General features: G+C 37.7%; 2 protein-coding genes across 12 annotated transcripts; one reads left to right on the plus strand and one right to left on the minus strand.

The window, feature by feature from the left end:
- Positions 1-175: 175 nt before the first annotated feature.
- Positions 176-7209, plus strand: si:dkey-21c1.4 (uncharacterized). 9 transcript variants are annotated; one of them, XR_007968500.1, is made up of 6 exons: positions 176-438; positions 1720-2862; positions 4554-5073; positions 5399-5509; positions 6663-6779; positions 6875-7209. XR_007968500.1 is itself a non-coding variant. In XM_052102967.1 (5 exons), exons 1-5 carry the CDS (start codon positions 429-431, stop codon positions 6901-6903), a joined length of 1413 nt encoding a protein of 470 aa, XP_051958927.1. In that variant the 5' UTR covers positions 176-428; the 3' UTR covers positions 6904-7209. The 9 variants fall into 9 exon arrangements, 4 of the variants coding, with proteins under 4 accessions (XP_051958927.1, XP_051958928.1, XP_051958925.1 ...); XR_007968501.1 differs by having other exon boundaries at positions 4554-4675; XR_007968503.1 differs by having other exon boundaries at positions 4591-4675.
- A 241-nt stretch (positions 7210-7450) lies between these two features.
- bicral (BICRA like chromatin remodeling complex associated protein) lies at positions 7451-22037 on the minus strand. Of its 3 annotated transcripts, none has more exons than XM_052103449.1 (11): positions 21797-22037; positions 18997-19042; positions 18831-18879; positions 18689-18754; positions 17246-18586; positions 17076-17136; positions 15428-15512; positions 15078-15217; positions 14887-14981; positions 14441-14543; positions 7451-10910 (listed from the first exon to the last, which is right to left on the minus strand). In XM_052103449.1, the coding sequence occupies exons 1-11, from the start codon at positions 21885-21887 to the stop codon at positions 10465-10467; spliced, it is 2523 nt and encodes an 840-aa protein (XP_051959409.1). In that variant the 5' UTR covers positions 21888-22037; the 3' UTR covers positions 7451-10464. The 3 variants fall into 3 exon arrangements, with proteins under 3 accessions (XP_051959409.1, XP_051959411.1, XP_051959412.1); XM_052103451.1 differs by lacking the exon at positions 21797-22037 and adding an exon at positions 21521-21721; XM_052103452.1 differs by lacking the exon at positions 21797-22037 and adding an exon at positions 19305-19555.
- Positions 22038-22570: the final 533 nt, after the last annotated feature.

The raw sequence follows: 22570 nt of genomic DNA on the forward strand, positions 1-22570 counted from the left end.
TATGAAATGTAGCAAATTTGAGTCGCTTCTGACGTGCTCCCTAATAACTGTAGATATACAACTGTAAACTGTTCGAATATAGTTCATGTGTTTTAGTATGCCGTGGAAACGTTTAGTGTTTACACACAGGCATTTGTTAAAGGCAGCTAATGGGGTCTTTCGTAACTCAAAATAATCCAGCATGGAATCTTAAGACCTGTCGAATGTCGAAATGTCTGTCACTTTAGTGCATTTTGTCTCAGCAGAGTGACAAATCTCAACCATCATAAATGCGCTGGTTAAAATAGACTTGTGAAGTCGTTTTTATTTATTTGACTTGTATTATGTACGGTTGCATTAGAAAGTTTGTCTCAGAGTTCAATAATCAAATAGACGCCAGAGGAAATTTATCTCTCTTCCATAGAATGTCTGCAGTGAATTAATAAAATATGAGTGTAGGTAAGTATCAGATTTTAATACCTGATAGATGCTTCGTTTACCAGAGCATTTTATTGTAGTAGCCTGTGGCTGTTTGACCCTTGCTGGATTTTTAAATCGTACGATTCTTGGAGTGCATTATGACATCATGGATTTGAAGATGGGCCTTTCTAGTCACTTATGAGGGATTATAATGTTGATGTTCTAAACAGTTAAATTCATTCTCAAAGACCCCATGAAATAAAAATTGGCGTTTTGTTGCCATTTTAGTAAATGTCTGTTAAGGGGATAGTTCACCCAAAAATGAAAATTCTCTCATAATTTACTTAGCCTCAAGCCATTCATGATGTGTATGACTTTCTTTATTCTGCAGAACACAAACAAAGATTCTTGGAAGAATATCTCTGCTCTGTAGGTCTATACAGTGCAAGTGAATTTTGTCCAGAACTTTGAATCTTCAAAAGGAGATAAAAGCAGCATACAATTATCCCATACATCTCGAGTGGTTTAATCCATGTCTTTTGAAATGATGTGATAGGCATGGGTGAGAAACAGATACAATTTTAAGTATAAATTCTCCTCCCTGCCCAGTAGGTAGCAATATGCAAAAGTAGGATGTAAAAGTGAAAGTGGAGATTGATAGTAAAAAAGGATTAAAATATTGATCTTTTTCTCACCCACAACTTTAATGTCATTTCTGAAGACATGGATTAAACCACTGGAGTTGTTTGGATTTCTTTTATGCAAACAGAGCTGAGATACTCTTCTAAAAATTGTGTTTGTGTTCTGGAGAAGAAAGAAAGTCATACACATCTCAGATGGAATGAGGGTGAGTAAATGATCCCAGAATTTGCATTTTGGGTTGTACTATCCCTGTAACTCTGAGGCTTTCGTTGACAGTGTACTGATAAAAGTTGACAAAAATCAACTTTTATCATATATATTACATATTCAAAATTTACATTGTTTCTCCTGTGGCAAAACAGAACAAAAATATTAATGATGAGGCATCTTGCACCTATGGGTGAGTCCAAAGATTTGCCCAATTAAATACTCTTTACAATATAAATGCCACCAACCAGAAGCGAATCATGGTTCATGGCTGTGACAAACTAAAGTATGTTCTAAATGTATAAGAAATATGTCAACACGCTAGTGAAACAATGTTATGGGTCTAACAGATCTGTCTTAGAGAAAAAAGTTAAATTATTAGTGTTAAATTGCTGGGTTGCTACAAGCGATGCAATAACCTTGATTTCCGACCTCATTAATTCAGATTTGACATCTTTCATTCTCTTTCAGAAGAATGTCCATATTGTGGAAAGCCCTTCAAAAGGCTGAAAGCTCACCTTCCTTATTGCAAAATGGCACCAGTTTCACAACCTAAAAAGAGCATTCAAATGCCCAAAGAACTTAGTGTGACCACTCCCAAACAGAAGATCCATAAAAACAGAGCAATAACAGAGAGGACTAAGGTCATCGTTGATGAGAAACAGACTTCCGATGGCAAGAGGGAAGAAGATAGATTGGGTATAAATATTAAGTTAATTGAAAATGCAAACAGTCCTCTCGCAACTGCAGAGGTTAAAGTCACATCAGCTGAAACTCTGAACAAAGAGAGGCTTAAAAGCAAATGGCTTATTAAAAGACAGAAGGAAATTGAAAGATCACAACAGCTAGTGCCAGTCTTACAGAAGTCAAAAAACCCTACCTCAATATCGAAGCATGGAGGAGATAAAAGCTTTCATGAGATCTCCAAAGAACCAACTCAAGGACCATCTCAATCTAATGGAAAAACTACTAAAGGCAAAAAGAAGCTAAAGCTGACAACATTATCAGGGCAGTTGTCCATCACCAAAAGTAGGGAAAAAGTCTCTGAACTTGTGCCAGCCAATCTTAAAAACGTAAGCCTCCCAGATGAATGGAGTTTGCAACATGAAATACCAAAACTCAGAACAATAGTTAAGTACTTAGGGGAGCTAGAATGTCTTTCAAACAGCCTGAGCAAGGATTCTGCTAAGGTATCAAGAGTAAAAGAGCAAAAAGCTCTTCCTTTATTTACATCCAAGACTTCTGTGTGGGAGCACATCAACGAAAGCTTGTATTTTAGAAGAGCTAATAATGTTTCATTGCCTTATCCCATTATAGAAGCACCAAAAGATTTTGCTTTTGAGACCAAAGATATTTCTGACACTGTGCAACATTTAAACAAGCTTGAAGCAGTGGCTGCCAATGTTGCCTCTACACCTTTACTCTCTTCCTTTGAAACCTCCATTCAACGACCTGTAAAAGATGTGCTAAGTTCAAGATTGAGTCTAGCATGGAATCCAGAGATAGTGACCGCTTACAACCGAATACTGTTCTCTGCAGTACCTTTAGGAAGCTACTCTAATGAAAATATGTGGATGAAGAATTGGGTTTCTGTGCCATCCCACCATATTGAAGGTAATACTTGATTTATGTGATTTATTTACAGTTGAAGTCAGAAGTTTACAAACACATAAGCCAAATACATTTAAACTCAGTTTTTCACAATTTCTGACATTTAATCATAGAAAGCCTTCCCTGTCTGTAGGTCAGTTAGGATCACTACTTTATTTTAAGAATGTGAAATGTCAGAATAATAGTAGAGAATTATTTATTTCAGCTTTTATTTCTTTCATCGCATTAACAGTGGGTCATACGTTTACATAGTCTTTGTTAGTAGTTGGTAGCATTGCTTTTAAATTGTTTAACTTGGGTCAAACATTTTGGGTAGCCTTCCACAATCTTCTTATAAGTTCAAAAAGTTGCTGGAATTTTGGCCCATTCCTCCAGACAGAACTGGTTTAACTGAGTCAGGTCTGTAGGCCTCCTTGCTCGCACACACTTTTTCAGCTCTGACCACAAATTTTCTATTGGATTGAGGTCAGGGCTTAGTGATGGCCACTCCAATACCTTGACTTTGTTGTCCTTAAGCCATTTTGCCACAATTTTGGAGGTATGCTTGGGGTCATTGTCCAAGACCCATTTGCGACTGAGCTTTAACTTCCTGGCTGATGTCTTGAGATTTTCAATATATCCACAACATTTTCCTTCCTCATGATGCCATCTATTTTGTGAAGTGCACCAGTCCCTTTTGCAGCAAAGCACCCCATAACATGATGCTGCCACCCCATGCTTCATGGTTGGGATGTTGTTCTTCGGCTTGCAAGCTTCACCCTTTTTCCTCCAATCATAATGATGGTCATTATGGCCAAACAGTTAAATTTTTGCTTCATTAGACCAGAGGACATTTCTACAAAATGTAAGATCTTTGTCCCCATGTGCACTTGTAAACTGTAGTCTGGCTATTTTATGGCAGTTTTGGAGCAGTGGCTTCTTCCATGCTGAGCAGCCTTTCAGGTTATATCAGTATAGGACTCGTTTTACTGTGGATATAGATACTTGTCTACACGTTTCCATTGTCTACAGGTTCACATTTTTTTCTGAGGTCTTGTCTGATTTCTTCTGATTTTCCCATGATGTCAAGCAAAGAGTTTGAAGGTAGGTCTTAAAATGCATCCACAGGTACACCTTCAATTCTGTACACCTCCTATCAGAAGCTAATTGTCTAAAGGCTTGACATCATTTTCTGTAATATTCCAAGCTGCTTTAAGGCATAGTTATCTTGGTGTATGTCAATTTCTGACCCACTGGAACTGTGATATAGTCAATTAAAAGTGAAACAATTTGTCTGTAAACAATTGTTGGAAAAATTACTTGTGTCCTAAATGACTTGCCAAAGCTATAGTTTGCAAAAACTAAATCTGTGGAGTGGTTAAAAAAATTAGTTTTAATGACTTCAACCTAAGTGTATATAAACGTCTGACTTCAACTGTATATATGTTTTCACCTTTTAACCAAATATATTTTGAAGTTAACACAATGCCTTTAATAAAAATAGGAATCACTTTACAATTGAATCTGTTTTTAGAAATTTGAATGACTGGTGAATAATTCACTTTTTCAGTTGGCAAGCTAGTGTACATTCTACCTGTCTGAGGATATCCTAGACAGTTTATTTAGGTCTATTATGGGATCACAAATTATTTTGAAGTGACTTTTTAAAAAAATATCTTTAGCAAGCTTATATAAGCCACATTCCATTATCCTAGGTTTACATTTTGGTACCTTAAAAACTGTCATGCACAGTCCTCAGTTTCTAGGATTTCAGACTGATAGTGAATGAGCTACACTTTCTTCAGCTTGACTGGAAAGGGCCACTGGTCCATTGGAGGTAAGGAAATATTATGTGAAACTGTTTCTCATCTCATTCCCTTGTTTTACTATCTTTTCATTCATTCTTTCCCAAGCCATTGTTATTGTGGTTTCAAGTTGATCTCAAATTACAGAATTTGTGGCATAAAAACATTTTGACTTAACTGTCCTTTTCTTAAACAAATGTAGATATTAAAGTTGCAGTGGAGCACTTACTGTGGAAGTGAATAGGGCCAATGTTTGGAGGGTTTAAAGGCAGAAATGTGAAGCTTATAATTGTATACATTTTAAAAGCACTCACATTAATTCTTCTGTTAAAGTCATATTTTTTATTCATTTTAGGGTTTTAGGGTTTGTTTGCATTATTTCGTCATGGCAAAGAAGTTGTAAAATTGGCTATAATTTTACACAGAAAAGGTTAGTAAGTGATTTGATCACAATAAAATCATGTTAACATACATATTTTTTATGTCTTGTGGCTATTCTTTTGAAATAGTGAGCCTTTTATAGTTTATGGATTGGCCCCAATTACTGCCATTGTAAGTGCCTCGCTTAAACTCTTTTAAATAAACTCTTTTTTAAACTCAGAATATTACTTTAAACCAGTTCTCATCACATTCAAGTTGAAATGCAGTTCAATTTTATTGGAATTCGTCTAATTAATTCTAATTACAAGAAAGACTAAAATACATTGTGAAATTACAGTATATCTAAATTGTAAACAATGCCTTTGTTCATGTAGTGCCTCTAGTGGAGCAGAAACTTGGAGATGTCAGGTTGAATGAACTTGGTGACTGGTTTGGTGTTCAAATTCCAAAATCACCCAGAGAGATTGTGACCATATTGAACCAAGGTTTGTTTCTTAATTGCCATAACATATGCTAAAGATTCATTCAGACATAGGCATTTAGTCATAGTAAGGCTTTGCATTAATATATGAAGCACTAATGATGCTTATTTTAATGACATTATGCACTTATTATGACAGACACAAACTTGAAGTTTGTTTTTTTATCATTATCTGCATCAGGGGTTCTCAACAGGGACGTTCAAAGCATGCCAGAGGGCGCTGAGAGCAAATTAGTAGATGGGGGGGCTCTTAAACTCACAGCTGGCGCAAGAAGCAGAAACCCTTTTAATTCAGCACAGAAGTCTTAATCACCACCTTTGATTTGTACTTGAGGCAGAAATAGATTGATAATAAATATGATCATATCACTACTTCAGATCTATAAAATTTGTCATAGGCTATATTATGGGAGCGAGGGACTATAAAACATTTTTGTTACAATTTATAAATATTTATATTTTGTTTTTACACGTGTTTAGAGTACATTTACATTTATGCATTTGGCAGACGCTTGTATCCAAAGCGACTTACAGTGCAATTATTACAGGGACAATCCCCCTGGAACAACCTGGAGTTAAGTGCCTTGCTCAAGGGCACAATGGTGGTGGTGGCTGTTAAAACTATAATAATTATTAATTCATTAATGGTGTAAGGGAATGAATTAGGGGGGGTTCATGAAAGAAAAGGATGAGAACAACTGATATACATGTTTCGGTTATATATACAATATATATATATATATATATATATATATATATATATATATATATATATATATATATATATTGTGACATTCCATATATATATATATATATATATATATATATATATATATATATATATATATATATATATATATATATATATATATATATATATATATATATATATATATATATATATATATATATATATACCACCTTTATATATTTACTTTATATATATATATATATATATTATAATGTATATTAAAAGTGAAACAATCTGTCTGTAAACAATTGTTGGAAAAATTACTTGTGTCATGCACAAAGTAGATGTCCTAAACGACTTGCCAAAACTATAGTTTACTAATATTAAATCTTTGGAGTGGTTAAAAAAATTAGTTTTAAGGACTTCAACTGTACATCTATTCTTTTCATTGGTTATATGTAAGCAGGTTGGCAGTGGTACTACAGGAAGTATATTAATGTTCGTAGAGGAGGAATCGGTGGGATATCCATGCTGTTTGCTGGCTACTGTGTCCTGTCTTACATATGGAATTACCCACATCTAAGTAAGATTTTATGTTTAAAGAAAAAAAAATGTACAATTGAAATTTCTCTTTATTTTTTGCCTTCAAATGTCCACAAAACCTTTTTTGTGCTACAGAGAAAGAACGCTGGAGGAAGTACCATTAAGGACCCTTAGTATTTGTTGGTAACTTGCCAACATTAAGTTTTTTGGTGTGAAGTGTGAAGAAAATAAGTTTTTGAATGTCTGCAATGTCAAAACTGTGACTGAAGTATGAATTAACAATGTTGATGAGAAGACAAACCTATCTGGTAGACCAGATAACTCAGTATTTATGTTAAGAACTCCTTAATGTTCATTTATAAGAAAAGAAGTTCATGTTTTTAAGCTTTTTTTTTACTAATAAGTTTTGTCATTTTAATTGTGTAATCAAGTGGACTTACCTGAGTTCTAATAAATAATAATTATACAAACTGTTCATGTCACATGGTTATTTTGCACATTAAAATGTCCATCTTTTAATTCCCCATTATCTTACTTGAAACTTAACACACTTGCTGCCAAAAATTTGGAATAATGTACAGATTTTGCTCTTATGGAAAGAAATTGGTACTTTTATTCACCAAAGTGGCATTCAACTGATCAGAATGTATAGTCAGGACATTAATAACGTGAAAAATTACTATTACAATTTGGAAAAAAAAAAATTCAGAACTTCTTAAAACTACTTTATTGTACAAAGAGTTCTCATAAAAAAAATCCTCCACATGCAGCAATGTCAGCTTTGATTATCTTGGCATTGTAGCTGTCAGTTTGTCCAAATACTCAGGTGACATTTCACCCCACGCTTCCTGTAGCACTTGCCTACAAGTCTAGCTGATCCACAAAAGCACAGTGGGTTTAAGATCCATAACACTCTTTTCTAATTATCTCGAAACTGACTTTTTCTTTGCAATTCTTCCCATAAGGCCTCCACCCCTGAGTCTTCTCTTTACTGTTGTACATGAAACTGTTGTTAAGAGTGTAGAATTCAATGAAGCTGTCAGCTGAGGACATGTGAAGCATCTATTTCTCAAACATAATTTAATGAATCAAATAGCTTTCAACTGTCTTTGATATAATGGCAAGTGATTTTCTAGTACCAAATGAGCAATTTAACATGATTACTCGAGGATAAGGTGTTGGAGTGATGGCTAATGGAAATGGTGCCTGTCTAGATTTGATCAAAAATTACTTTTTTCAAAAAAGTGATGTCATGACTATACTTTGTGATCAGTTGAATGCCACTTTGGTGAATTCAAGTACCAATTTCCTTCTGAAACAGCATAATATGTATATTATTCCAAACTTTTGTTCACCAGTGTATTTATCCATAATTAATAAAAAAATAAAAATAAATTGGTGTTACAAAATTGGCTGTATCCAAAATGAATTTAATATTGATTTAACTTTGCTGTTGTAGCGAACACTTACAAAAACAACAAATGAAGAACTGACCACATATAGTATGACATGAACACATACCTAACATAATAAAAATAACTTTTTTTGTTTTACATTCTTTTTCTGTACAAAAAAGTATAAATATTTTGTGTTTCATGTTTTAATTTTTGTAATACAAACATTACAAATCAAGTTTTGGGTGATGCAGAAAATAAAACATTAAAAGCAACTTTTACCATGGTGTAACGTTAATCGAAGGCCACACTCGCACATCAAAAAGCAGTAAAAACAAATGATAGACTATTTAAATGTGTTTTCACTCGCTCTGTCCTAAGGCAAAGAAGCCCTTCAAAGTGAAGGTCTTTAGAGTGCTCCCTTATACCGACCACTAGAGCTCAGATCATAGAGAATATTTTACTTAGTTTTTGTCTTTTGTCATTTTTGGCTGAATTGCTGGGAAAGACAGTGGTGGTTATTGTGAAAGATGCAAAAACAATGGGATGACATTTACAGATGGAATTGGAAGCAAGTAACCTTCGGCTCTGGAATGGGTGCTAATGCAAATGCTTTCTTGTGAAAAACGTCCACAAACAGCAGTTTCTCTGTCTTGGACACTCCCATTGCTGACAAGCCCTGTAATGTGGAAAATATGTAGACTACAAAATAAGACTGAATGCTAACAGTCTCTGCTTTAGAAATGATCTATCAAAGGGGAATTTGTTGAAATATGAGCAATTGTGTGTGATTATATTTGCACAGAGAAGAAAAGCCCAGACATCCTCAAACCAAACTCCATGTAGCATGTCATAACTACAATTAGAGCCATCTCATAATACAACTAATTGAAAAATCTGATATTCTGTGTTCACCAATTTAATCTTACATAAAAATGTGCGCATATGAGTGGATGTGTGTGATCGGCAGAAGGGTTGTAAGTGCTGTGAGAATGGCTATTTTTGAAAGTACATGGTCATGTCCACATGTCCAAAAACAAAAAAGCTGCCACTAGGGTCAAAAATGGCAAACCATCTGCCAGCAAAAGACTACAGCCTGACCAGCAGGGGACACAATGCACAAGGGAACATGAATGGTTTCAAAGAACATCTAAATATGGGGGAATCTCATATTTCACCACAAAATCAAAATTCATTATTATTGAATTATAAGCCTATTTTTAGGATTTTATTAGCTGTTTGCTTTTTGTTTGTTTTTTTGCCCTTTTTGCAGTGTGAAATTTGTATTACAACCAAGCACACCTCCACCAATTCTCATTCTGTAATGCTTAAAATATATATATATTTTTTTAATTGTAAAGTATTTATACATGGTGGTAGTATTTGTTGTACTACCATTTAATTCAAGGTAAATAAATTACTGCGATATAGTAACAATATTCTGATGAGAATCAATATTTAGAAGAATGGGTATTCCAGAAAGAAAAAAAACTTAAAAAGTAATTTAATATAACATAAAATATCATTTTTTATTTTGGTTTGAAATGTATTCTGAAAAGGTTTTTATGAGATTCACCCACACAAGTTATCCGTGACACTAACTTGTGCACGAAAGCACATATTTTCTCCAGCAGCGCAGATTGAATGTGTAACACACACACACATATATATATATATATATAAAACATCATTTAAAAAATGAATTAAACAAACAAAAAGATAAACATAATGTAACAATGTACCCTCAATCTGAGGACTTAACTTTCCACCTACACAAAACCAAGTTTTATCTTTGTGGAGAGGTCACATACCTGTAAGGTACAAAATTAAATGCAAAACAAAAGTTTAAAAACATGAGCATAACCATTGCTCAAAAATAAATGTGTGGTGTGTTTGCATCTACTGCAATAATGCATCACAAGTGGAGAGACAACCGTACAACCTTTACTGCGGAGACTATCAATCTAACTGTAGGTCTGTTTTATATTAACAGATACGCTACAAATAACAATGTCTACTTGTGACATTCCAAACCATCACACCATTAACTTACTGCTTGATTGTGTATCTATGCATATATTGATGTGTGTTTGTGCAAGAATATCCTATGAAGAATTGTCGTAAAAGGCTTTCTCGTGTAAACTTCTCTAGAACAACAGGCACAATATTAGAGTATCACCATCTTTAGTCTCACCATCCTCTTCCTCAACACTTTCGTAGCCGATGTGTGCACTTTTGAACAGCTATAATGCCAATGTATGTCATGGAATCCCAACTGCACAGACATGGCATGAAATGAAATGGGAATAGCAAAAATAAATATGGCACTGTCTAACATTCTAAGATGCTATTCACGGCAGCCTCAAGCACAGAGTCTGTGTCAGCCAATGAGGTGCGACTATGATCGGAAAGTTGCTGTTCCTGACTCAGCTCCAGGCTGGATGGGTAGCTCTGGGCAGAGCTATGCTGTGATTGGCTGGGAGATGTAGGGTGCTTGGCATGTTGAATGCTGAATTGTTGAATTTTTTTCATGTCCAGGATGCACTTGAGAGGAGTTCTTCTGTGTTCCTCCATTCCGCTTTCTAAATGGGAGTCTGTCCTGTAAGCAGATTCTGTGTGGCTGTTCATTCCCTGCCCATCTCTACCAATTTGACTCATGGAATGCCTTGGAGGTGTCCCCATTATGCTGGCAATGCCCTCATGGCTGGCCGCGACCGTGACTTCAGGGCTTGGGATCATCTTCTTAGGCCCGCAGCAGAATTCTTCCAGAAAGCCATCTGAAAGAGTGATGTGCCAAAACATTACAAACATACTATACAGTTCTGTTCCAAAACCTAGTAGTAAAGGCATTAAGGGCACAAATCGACTGACTATTCCAAAATGTTGGACAGCATAATTACACTGCCTTGTAAGCAGGGCTGGATGATTTTATCGATTCATTCTAATTCACACTTTGAAACAATTTCTTTTCTTTTTTCTAAAAAAGGTGTAACATACAAATATTAGCAAAAGGCTGAATAAGGAAGATAAAGCGATTTTAAAGCGCTTGGCTTGATGCCGCCCTCAATCTCTCTAAATAAACTTGACAGTTTTTTGTTTTGTTTTTAATCCCCTTTCTCCCCAATTTGGCATGCCCAATTCCCACTACTTACTAGGTCCTCATGGTGGTGCAGTTACTCACCTCAATCTGGGTGGCGGAGGACAAGTCTCAGTTGCCTCCACTTCTAAGAGAGTTAAACCACACATCTTATCTCGTGGCTTGTTGTGCATGACACCGCGGAGACTCACAGCATGTGGAGGCTCATGCTATTCTCCGCGATCCACTCACAACTTACCACGTGCCCCATTGAGAGTGAGAACCACTAATCGTGACCACGCGGAGGTTACCTCAGGTGACTATACCCTCCCTAGCAACCGGGCCAATTTGTTTGCTTAGGAGACCTGGCTGGAGTCACTCAGAACGCCCAGGATTCAAACTCGTGACTCCAGGGGTGATAGTCAGTGTCCATACAAACGTTAACCCAGTTTTAACAAAATGGTGACTGATATAAAAGACAGTAATATTTCCAGTGTGATTGTAGCTCGATTTCATCCATCTTGCACATATACACCAGCTTAATCAAACCATAACTGGCCTTGCTGTGCACATGTTTTTTATATAAAGACTCATAATGGGTTCTTAATTTGAAATCATATGGATAGGCAATAAATAGGAGAATTATACATCCACCGCTCCTTAGTTTACTATGATTCAAATTAATTATTGCTTTGATCTGTGACATGTTTCAAGTTTACTGCATCTATAGCCAACATTTGGGAAGTGATCACTTTGAAAGATTTGCCAGTTGAGTTGTAATGAATATCTTTTATACTTTCATATTGCTGCGCTGCTCGACATGTACCATACACACCTGCTAGAGGGCACTGAGTGTGTAAATTTTTTCCATGTCCATTTTGTCACGTCCGTAACACAAGTTAATTTCACATTTGAAACTGGAAAAAATCTTTTAACTCCTTTATTCAAAATAGTTTAGGACATGTACTTATGAAAGTTTACCATGTTTCTTTCATGTTTAACATTGGCATTTGTAATAATAAGACCATTGATGGCTCCTCATTACCGTGCTTAGGTCAATGTTTAGTATTTGTTGTGAAACAACTGATAGCCTAAACACATTTATAGTTGTAATAAAAATTAAGTCTAATAGATTCACCCTAATAGATTAAATATGAATCTATAACAATTCTGTCATAATACGTAAAGACACTGGCTTCCACCCCTGGAGTTCGCTAGTTCGAATCCCAGGGCGTGCTGAGTGACTCCAGCCAGGTCTCCTAAGCAACCAAATTGGCCCAGTTGCTAGGGAGGTAGAGTCACATGGGGTAACCTCCTCGTGGTCACTATAATGTGGTTAATTCTCAGTGGGGCACGTGGTGAGTTGATCGTGGATGACGTGGTGGATGGTGTGAAGCCTCCACACACGCTATGTCTCCTTGCAACATACCCAACAAGCCACATGATAAGATGCATAGGTTTGACGGTCTAAGACGCGGAGGCAGCTAGAATTCATCCTCCAGCACCCGGATTGAGACGAGTCACTCCAAATAGTGTGAAAAGGTGGAAGTAAATCCCAACCAAAAAACAATGCTTTTTTGAAACATCTTATGTGCCTAAGACTTTTGCTCAGTACTACTGTATATATATATATATATATATATATATATATATATATATATATATATATATATGAAAGCACATTCATCTGCTGGCAAGTTATGGAACATTTCTTCATTGTTTATCCCTGAGCATCCTTAAATTGTTTCACTGATGAACTGTTAAAAGTGTAACTGGAGCCAGAACAGGAAAAGAAAAATCTGGTTTTATTTAATCTTTTTTCTTTTTTTTTTTGCACTACAAATGCCTTTTTGTGAAAGGTCCATGCATTAAAAGTCAGAAGGCACTTAAGTTAATTTATGATTTGCTGTCTGTCTGAACCAAAGAAATAAAAGCGAACTATCTGTAGCCTACCATATTGAATTGCATAGCATCATATTTTCTCCATTGCATCGTATTGCATTGAATCGCACTGTGTTGAATCGAATCAAAATCGGATCGTACTGCATAGTAATAGGGGTGAATCGTATCGCATCGGTAGCTGCTTCATATGTATCTTTAAAGCTGCGTACACATTGACAGCGACACCATCCCATTAATTTTCAATGAGAGCTGGCGACTTCCAGCGACACAAGGTGTCGCGACCGTTGGCAACCAGATGTGGGCGTGTCCAGCGACGTGACAAAGTTGAGACAAGTTTAACTTTATTCAAATGAAGAGCGACTTAAGGGAGTGACAGCAATACGAAAGAAGACGGTAGAGTACACGTGATCCCTTCTCTCTCTCTCTCAGCTCCTGCAGTAATGGAAAGATCAGGGGACCCACCCTTTGCAGTAGCTCATCAAACTGGGTCCTGTCAAGCCTGAAGTACTGCTGGAACCAGACTTCATCCAGCCGCAGCTCCTGCACCACCCGGTGGTACTGACCGTGCTGACTCCAAGATTGAATGGTTTTGTGGACCCAGACAGACCACTGTTTGCATTTTCGCCGCAGATATACACCCGCAATGGCAAAAAGCACGCCTTGTTTCTCGTTCATCTTTGATATAAAGCATTTTATGTACTGATTCCATTTATATTTAGTCTTTTCCCTCCAAAATGTTTGTTTTTAGCGGCAAGAAAACTGATTCGCTGTCAACAGCAATGGAATGGCATCCGTAAATGTAATTTTTAAACGTTACTAGGCAACCAGTAGTGGGAACCTACTGGCGGTTAGTTCGCCCACTAGCGACCTAACCACCAGCCACTGGCGACCTCCAGCGACAAAGTCGCTGGCAGTGTGAACGCAGCTTAATGTATCGTATCGTTGGCTATGCATCGAGATGCGTATTGCTTCTGCCTCAGTTATGGAGATGCACATCCATAACATACACATGTCTAGTGCTTAGAAAGCACTGAACGCAAGAACACATAATACATTTGCTTAGGCAGCCTGACATTTACCGAATTTTCAATGCAGGAGAAACCCTGAAAACGTCACCTGCCACTGCCTGTTTCTACCCGCATTTGGCGGGTGTTTAATATCAAGCCCTGCTTACAAGGCAGCTTACTAAGTAGGTGGTAGACAGCAAGGTAGTTCACTAGGTTTTGGAACAGAGCCTACATAAAGCGATAAAAAACCTGTGACAGTTAAAAGTAACATATCAAAACCAGTATTCCAGTTCATTTCCGCTTTCTCCTGTTCATTTCATACCTGGATCCACTAATATCGTTCGTTTGTCTTGGGTCAAGTTGTTCCGCTCCTCTTGGTTAAATGTCCTGTCAATCATCACCATTTCTGATGAAGGGCTGGACCTCTGCAAGAGCATTAAGGAGTGATTATCTAAAATTGACTATAGCAGATCCATTGTACATTGATTAAAGAGATGATTCGGCCAAAATACATTTCTTCATTTACTTACCCTAATAACACAAAAGGAACACAAAAGGAGATATTAGTAGAAGCAGAATGACAGACTCATTCACCATTCACTTTGTTTTATGGGAAAAAGATGCAATGAAAGTGAATCGTGACTGAGGCTGCCATTCTGCGTAACATTTCCTTTTGTGTTCCACTGAAATAAGAAAGTCATAAGGTTTTGGAATAACACGAGGCTGAATAAGTGATGTGAACTATTTCTTTGTGGGTTCATAACCTACCTCTGCTTCCACGATTAATAAGCGTCTGTACTTGTTCACCATGGCCTGTGTTCTTTTTAACACTTGTGTGGCAACTGCCTCAAACTCTTCATCAACTGCAAAGTCAAAAACAGGCCATGAGAATCAAGGGCATATTCATATTCTCTGTGGTTACTTATTAAAAAGGTGTTGAAGAAGTGTTGAAAACACACCTTTGGTGAATTCTTGTGATAATGAGCCTTGGAAAACATGATAGGGTAGCAATCTGTCAATGACATCATCTAACGAGGTGAAGGGTGTCCACTCTGGTGACATGACTCCACTATGATCTCTTCTAAGCTGCTGGAGGACCCTGTAAAATCAGGCATGTAAAAGGCAACTAAACCACAGACATGCTGCCTTTTATCTGAATAGTAGTCTATTTCAAGTCCATGGTCATATTATAGGGATCCCACACTTTTTGACAATTTATTTCCATGATATTTCCATTTCCAGGTTTTCCATGACTGTGGGAACCCTATTATTAACATTAAGAAGTGTAGAGCACACTATGGACACTCACATTCCTCCTTTAGTAAGCTGCTGAGTTGCAGGTCGCTTCGGTGTGAGTGCCGATTCCTGATTGGCAGGAGTTAGCATTTTCACAGCTAAGATATAAAATAGAAAATTGAACAAATAAACATAATTGATCCACAGGTGTAATTCACATGCACAGCTGCAGCAACGTCTAAAAAAAGTGCAAAATCATCTACATTATGTAGACACAGTGCAATCAAGACTATGTAATGGATATACTATAGTGTTACGTAGCTCACGGGTAGCTCAGTGGTAAAGATGCTGGCTACCACACTTAGGGTTCGCTAGTTCGAATCCCAGGGTGTGCTGAGTGACTCCAGCCAGGTCTCCTAAGCAACCAAATTGGCTCGGTTGCTAGGGAGGGTAGAGACACATGGGGTAACCTTCTCGTGGTCATAATGTGGTTCGTTCTCGGTGGGGCGCATAGTGAGTTGAGCGTGGATGCCGTGGTGGATGGCGTGAAGCCTCCACATGCACTATGTCTCCATGGCAACGCCCTCAACAAGCCATGTGATAAGATGCATGGGTTGACGGTCTCAGATGCGGAGGCAGCTGGGATTCGTCCTTTGCCACCCAAATTGAGGCGAGTCATTAAGCTTCCACAAGGACTTAAATAGCACATTGGGAATTGGCCATTCCAAATTGGGTGAAAAAGGGGGAAAGAATTCTGTCATAATTTACTCACTTTAATGTTGTTCTAAACCCATATACCTATCTTTTTGATGTGGAACATAAAAGGAGATGTCTTAATAAGATCACAGCCTGTGTTTTTAGTGCAATGGCAGTGGAGTGCCTCATTTTAAAGATTGCAAGAGGACCCAAAAGTATAGTAAAAGTAATCCATATGACTTGAGTGTCATATTCCAAGTCTTCTGAAAGCTTACAATAGGTTTTGGAGAGAAACAACCTGAAAAACAACTTAAGTTAACAAAAGTCAAGACTTTTGTTAAAATATTACTTAAATGTCATCGGAAGAATCTGACGCACAAGTCTCATGGGCTACTTTTATGATATATTTGGGTCTTTTTTCAAGCTTTAAATTGAGGCATTATCCATTGCCACTATATTGAAAAGACGGATTATAATATTCTTTAAAACATGTTCTTTTGAAATCCCAAAAGTATGCTTCGGTCAGAATTAGACACTGAGCATCTCTGTACATGACACGTGAGGCAAATTCCTACATATCTGTGTATGTGCAGTCAAATGAAGTATACTTTGACAGGCTCGCATTCGACTGTACGTAGACGTTAAGCATATACATGACAATCGAAGTATTCTTTGGGCTTAAGAAAGAATGTCAAACAATTTGGAATGAAATAGGGGTGAATACATTAGGACAGAATTGTAATTTTTGGGGTAAAATATTCCTTTAAAGCAAATTGATAAACTATTCTTTTTTAGTTTATTTTGCAAAACTATCTAGTGCTCTATACACTATTGGGTTGATTACTTATAAGAAAAAAAGTCTCAAAACTCTTTAACTACTGTGTTATGCATATAACTTATTTATCTTTTCACACTGTAAAATGCAAGCTGAGTATTATTTAGTTTGGATGAGTCGCTTTACATGCCCAAAATAAATAATTGAAAAAAGAAAAACCATACTAAAAAAGGTTACAATGGACTCTTACCTTTGGTACCAAGGAGATTAACTAATTGTGTCTGCCCTCTTTGTGTTGCTGCCATGGTGTCCTATTAAATTGAAGAAACATTCATATTAGCTGAAGACACATTTTGTAAGGCAATAAGGGCACATAGAAAGAATAGAAAGATTGATTGATATTTTGAAAATATGTTTCACCTGCTGAAACTCCTGAACTCCAGAAGAAGCTGGAGTGTTCTGAGGCATGAGGAGGTGCTGTCCTGGGCTGACCGATAATTGCTGACAAACCTGTGGGCCTTGGATACCAGAACTGACCATGGTAAAGTGGCCCGAAGTCTGTGACATATGTACAGGGGTCGAGCTAGGCGATGCATTGGCAGCCCAGACCTTGGCCGTGGCTCCAGGTCTCTGTGACACCTGCCCAACAGGTTTTGGTGAAGCTTGGCCTATCTGACCTCCACTGACCAAACCTTGATTCATTATCAACTGCCCTCCAGTTGAAAAGTTCTGCCCAGGGATAAGCTGTACTGTTGTGTTCTGATTGGTCAAGATCGAGTAGGTGGTAGTGCTCATTGAGGACGGGTCGCCCACTTGAGTGTTTGTTTGAATAACCTGTCCATTCACAGCCTGGAAGCCATGAACTGTGGTTCCAGGAGTGAGGGAAATAGAGCTGGGTATAAAGAACTGCCCCTGAGGCAGACTGGACTGTGGTTGGGGCTGCGCTTGTTGCCCCAGAGGTGAATGCATTACAATGCTGCTGGCTTGGTTAACCACTTTCACCTGTTGAGGAGAGCCACTGGCTGTGTAGGGGCTATTGACTAAATTAGCTGTAGTAGTGCCACTGGATTGAAGCCCAATGTTGCTGATATTGTAAACATTTTGTCCACCTGTCTGTAAGGGTTTAGGCTGAATGGGTCTAACCAATGTCTGTTGTGCAGTGCCTCTCTGAATGATAATATTCTGAACTGGAACCGTCCCTTTATTGGAGGACATTGACACCTGACCAGCCGTGGAAGGGGCAAACATGGTACCCTGCCCACTGCTGTTGGTCACTACATTTCCACTTGGCTTCAAAAGGAACTGAGGTTGTTCCAAACTGTTAATAGTCATCATAGAGGAGGCACTGCCATTAAAGGGTCCCAATACCTGGACACGTCCTGTGGGGCCATTTGGCAAGGGTAGCTGGGGAACCTGCTGAATAAAAGCCTGAGGTTGTGCCACCATGCCAGGACCTCCAAACCCTCCAGAGACCAGCTGCTGAGGGAAGGTGGTAGCTGTGGGAATGAGAGATGGTTGGGAGTCCAAAAGGGCTTCTTGAGCCAATGTCTGCTCTGTGATATCTGCTTCCAGCAATGACTTCTGGAGGATGTCAAAGGGTTGGTCCTCACCCCCAAGATCAACACCACCTGGTGAATTTTCATCTTCAAGATCATCCTCGATGAACGGAAGGCTGCTAGAGAGCTGAAACTCAGCTTCACCAGCCTCCCCGAATTCTCCCAAATGATTGTGGCCATCTTTGAGCCCTTCGTTAGAGCCACCCTGAGTAGAAAATCAAATCAGTTACTGTTTGGATGCTCTCTGTAAATTTGTGGTAAACCAATATATTCCAGATATCCTCTTTGCAAACAAAAATATACTCACAGTGTCACTGGTGAAGAACGAGCTGGCAGACCCAAAAGCTGCATTTGTCACGTCATCTTCTCCAATCTGTTTTAATGTCAAGAAAGCTGTTAATAACATTTCAATATGAAAAACCAATGTCATATACTTTAAGCATACTTACAGATTTACTATTTGATCCATGAAGATACTCATTCAATGCTTGCACATCTCTGTTGACAAAATAGTTATTTTTAACATATGACTGATTTAAAAGATGCATGGGGAGGCCTTTTTAAGAGTATCTGAAACACTTTAAACTGTAACAGACTAATTCTAAAGCTACTCACCCTATAAAATCCAGAAGACGGCGGTCGTCTTCATCATCCATTACACCTGGGACAGTAATTACACATTTTGAGATTTTACAATGAAAACACATAATATCTTAAAAGTATAGGTTCTTTTCATTTCCATTTGGCACTGGTTGTTGACTGCATTGAGATATGCTTATATATAAATTTGTTCCTGAATACACTTGAAGGATGTGCTGAATTTTGGCATACAAAATCTAAATATTTTAACCACTGTCAGAGAGCTCAGTTTGTTTATGGACACTTCCATGTTTGTGATTTTGTATATACTATTAAATGCCTACCTGCATTTGACACCTTTATAGGTCAAATTGTGACCTAAGGATTGTTGTTTGAAGTTATAGGCCTGAAGGCAAGGCCTTTGTCAACTCAAGTCAGCAATGCAGATACAATGACTTGTGACATGATGCAAACTAGATGGACTATTTATATTGTGGCAGCTTATTTTGCTTCCTGCCCTGAGAGAAAAGAAGTAACTAAACACAACCTTAGTTGGTTAGCTGGTGATAGCTGGTTTAAGCTTGCCCCATCCTGACCAGGTGCCCAAAACCGTAACTACATCATCAATGACTGTTACAGTTAAATCCATGATTTAGCTGTTTTTTTTTTTTTACAAGTGGCGAACAAACAAAATACAAATAACACATGCTATTGTAACTTGTGAACAGTAAAAAAAAAAAAAAAAGGCGTTTAATTTCTCATAAAATTGCCTATAAATTCATCCTGTGAAACCAGCACATTTAAAAACAAAGGGTGATTTAAGTGCGTGTTTGTGGAGTAAAATAGTCTAATATTGATAGTATATTTGTTGAAAACTAAAATATGACTATATTTAAGAAATACAGCAGTAATTTGCGTAACAGAAAGAAAGGCTTTAATGTTTAATGTATTGTGTTGCAGTGGCTGCGGATAAATCCTATAGACTTCAAAATGGCGTCTGACATTTAGAACTGCGCCACTAGTTCACTACAGTCGACAAAGGACATTATGACGCAGGGTCTCTAACGTTTTAAAATAGCACTCGCGTGTAATTTATGATAATATTTCTGAAAGGTTGCCATATAAACTTTACGTATGATAACGTACACAACGTTGGAATTTCATGTGTACAAATGTGGCAAAGGAATAGACGTGGGGGATGGGAGAAACATGTTTGGCCAGTTTAAACGTTAACTAGCTGCATTTAATGTTTTCAAATAACTAATAAGGTTAAGGCAATTGAGGGAAAGAAATGTCATGTTTCTGTTTTCCACAAAGTGACAAAAAAATTGTTTTAAAGCGCGTGATATATGCATTTTCCTCGTTGTATCAAAAACCTAAAAGGCGTGCATTGACTGCTTTAGTGAACTACAAACGAAATCCAGAAATTTGGAGTGAAATCCAAACATTTGACACTATTGTCTTTTATTTCAGGCTTCATCAGCAATACAAAAATAAAGAGGCGGTAAACACGGATCGGACGATCTAATGGCTATACACAGATAGCCTACCACTGATTAAGAGTTGTCATCAAATTTTCAATAATAAGATATTAGATATGCTACTTCGAGTTAAACCTTTTAAAATTACAAAGCATAAAGTTTGCAATATGTGTGTCGTGTAATCTGCATGTAGAAAAAAACAAAAAAAAAGTGGCACGGTAATCCGGCCTTTTGCATGTCCTTAATTAAGTAAAAAAAAAAAAAAATCGTTCATTTAAATTCCCCATTAAAATTCGTGTTTTTGTTTAACTAAGATCGTTATACATGTCTGATATATTTTGGCTGAAGTAAGAGAATTTAGCGAGCCAAATGAGGGAGGGGATTGATACTTTTTTTTCTCTTCCTCTCAACGAGAAAAACCCATCTTTGCAGTTAAATCAAAGGGGCGGAAAAAATATACGTAGAAAAGCAGCAACCGCTAACAATTCAGAGTAAAACCCTGTTCAATCGAGGCGGCGACGGATTCGTACGGATTCACTTCTTGTCCATGTCAAACAGTCTGGACGGACAAGCAAGGCTCTCTATGGCGCACGGACAGGAAGCACAAAACACGCCGTATTAATCTCGCTTAAAAAGTAACAGCTCGAAACAGACAGGGACTTTGTTAATAAATAGACCGAATCGAGAGGCGACGGACGGTTGCGTTTTATCGCACGGCTTGAGAAAATGATTTAAAATCGCGTTTACGCATCTGTGAGCATTTGCGCGTCGAGCGCCAGCCGTAGAGCGCAGCAGGACAGACAGCTTAACGAAGCGCGCAGAGGCGCATTTTCAGTGTGGATCGGCTCGTTTAATGTCGATGTCTTGAGATTTTGTAAAGGGGCATTAAAGCGTATCATAAAGCGAGTCTTGAGTATTCTTCTTGCACCCTGGTTGTTGACGGCCTTGTCGGAAAAGCTTGGCGACGTGGACATTTCCCCACCTATTAATTCGTCAAGCAAATACCGAACGCAGAACAAATCGTTGTTTATTTTGCTTTGCATAAGATAAAGACGACTTGAAAAGAGGCAAACCCTTACTCCTGTCTCACTCCTCTTGAAACCCAATATCTCCATTTGGCAACTTTTAATTTGCTCCCCCTCCTCCTCATCCTCCTCCTCCTCCTTCTTCTTGTTTCTCCCTCTCCCACTCATATATTTTTCCTTCACTGTCCTCGCTGCTCAATCTCAGATAGATTTTTCTCTCTCCACGCTCGCTCTTCCCTCCCCGAAGGAAGGGGAGGAAGGAGCTTGTGTGTGTTCTTTCCTTGAAATTTTTATCACAAAATTATAATACACTCAAAGGGGGAAACTCACCGTCATGAAAAAGCAGTGCCGTGTCCACGGGGTTTCCTCGCCATCTCTGCACGGGCCGGTGGAGCTGTGCGGCTCCAGCAGAAGGCAGCATCACTACCTAGTGCTCTATACACTATTGGGTTGATTACTTGTAAGAAAAAAAGTCTCAAAACTCTTTAACTACTGTGTTATTCATATAACTTATTTCTCTTTTGACACTGTAAAATGCAAGCCAAGTATTATTTAGTTTGGATGAGTCGCTTTACATGCCCAAAATAAATAATTGAAAAAAGAAAAAACAATTATAATTGTGTTGGTAACAAGCGATGGGGGCGGGGTATCCCTTCCGACCACACCTTCAGTATCCTGAGATCGCAGATTACCCATAAGTGTGGTCCTGTCAGCTGCATGCAAATTGTTATAATGGAGGTACTAGCCAATAATAAACAAACATATATTACATTATTGGATCATCTCTACCGATTCATTTGTATAAACTCTATGACCACGAGATTGTTTCCACATTGAGACTGAATAAAGTTCAACATTTTCTGATGCAAGAAATAGCCTATATTAACATTTTTGCCACAAAAATACTAAAAGGAAGAAGTGCAAGGAGGGATGTAAACAAAGAAAACTGTCTCTGAGCTGTACAAATGCAACATTTCCAATTTAGGGTTATTCCAAAATTACAAGATGTAAATGTATCATAAAAATATTATTATTAATTATTAATTAGTTCCTTATCGTAAATGCATAGGTATATTTTTGTTTTATTCACATAAACCGCATTTA

This window comes from Xyrauchen texanus, chromosome 33 (assembly GCF_025860055.1).
Source record: "Xyrauchen texanus isolate HMW12.3.18 chromosome 33, RBS_HiC_50CHRs, whole genome shotgun sequence".
In the NCBI taxonomy this organism is placed as follows: domain Eukaryota; kingdom Metazoa; phylum Chordata; class Actinopteri; order Cypriniformes; family Catostomidae; genus Xyrauchen; species Xyrauchen texanus.

Bases quoted from the DNA above. Each gene is read 5' to 3' on its own strand.
- si:dkey-21c1.4 (XM_052102965.1), top strand. The intron at 2,863-5,398 runs GTAATACTTGAT...TTGTTCATGTAG, and splicing joins GCCATCCCACCATATTGAAG to TGCCTCTAGTGGAGCAGAAA. The intron at 5,510-6,659 runs GTTTGTTTCTTA...GTTATATGTAAG, and splicing joins TGTGACCATATTGAACCAAG to CAGGTTGGCAGTGGTACTAC.
- bicral (XM_052103449.1), bottom strand. From the start codon at position 21,887: ATGCTGCCTTCTGCTGGAGCCGCACAGCTCCACCGGCCCGTGCAGAGA. The intron at 18,880-18,996 runs GTGAGTAGCTTT...TTTTGTCAACAG, and splicing joins CGTCTTCTGGATTTTATAGG to AGATGTGCAAGCATTGAATG. The intron at 17,137-17,245 runs GTGAAACATATT...TCAATTTAATAG, and splicing joins GAGTTCAGGAGTTTCAGCAG to GACACCATGGCAGCAACACA.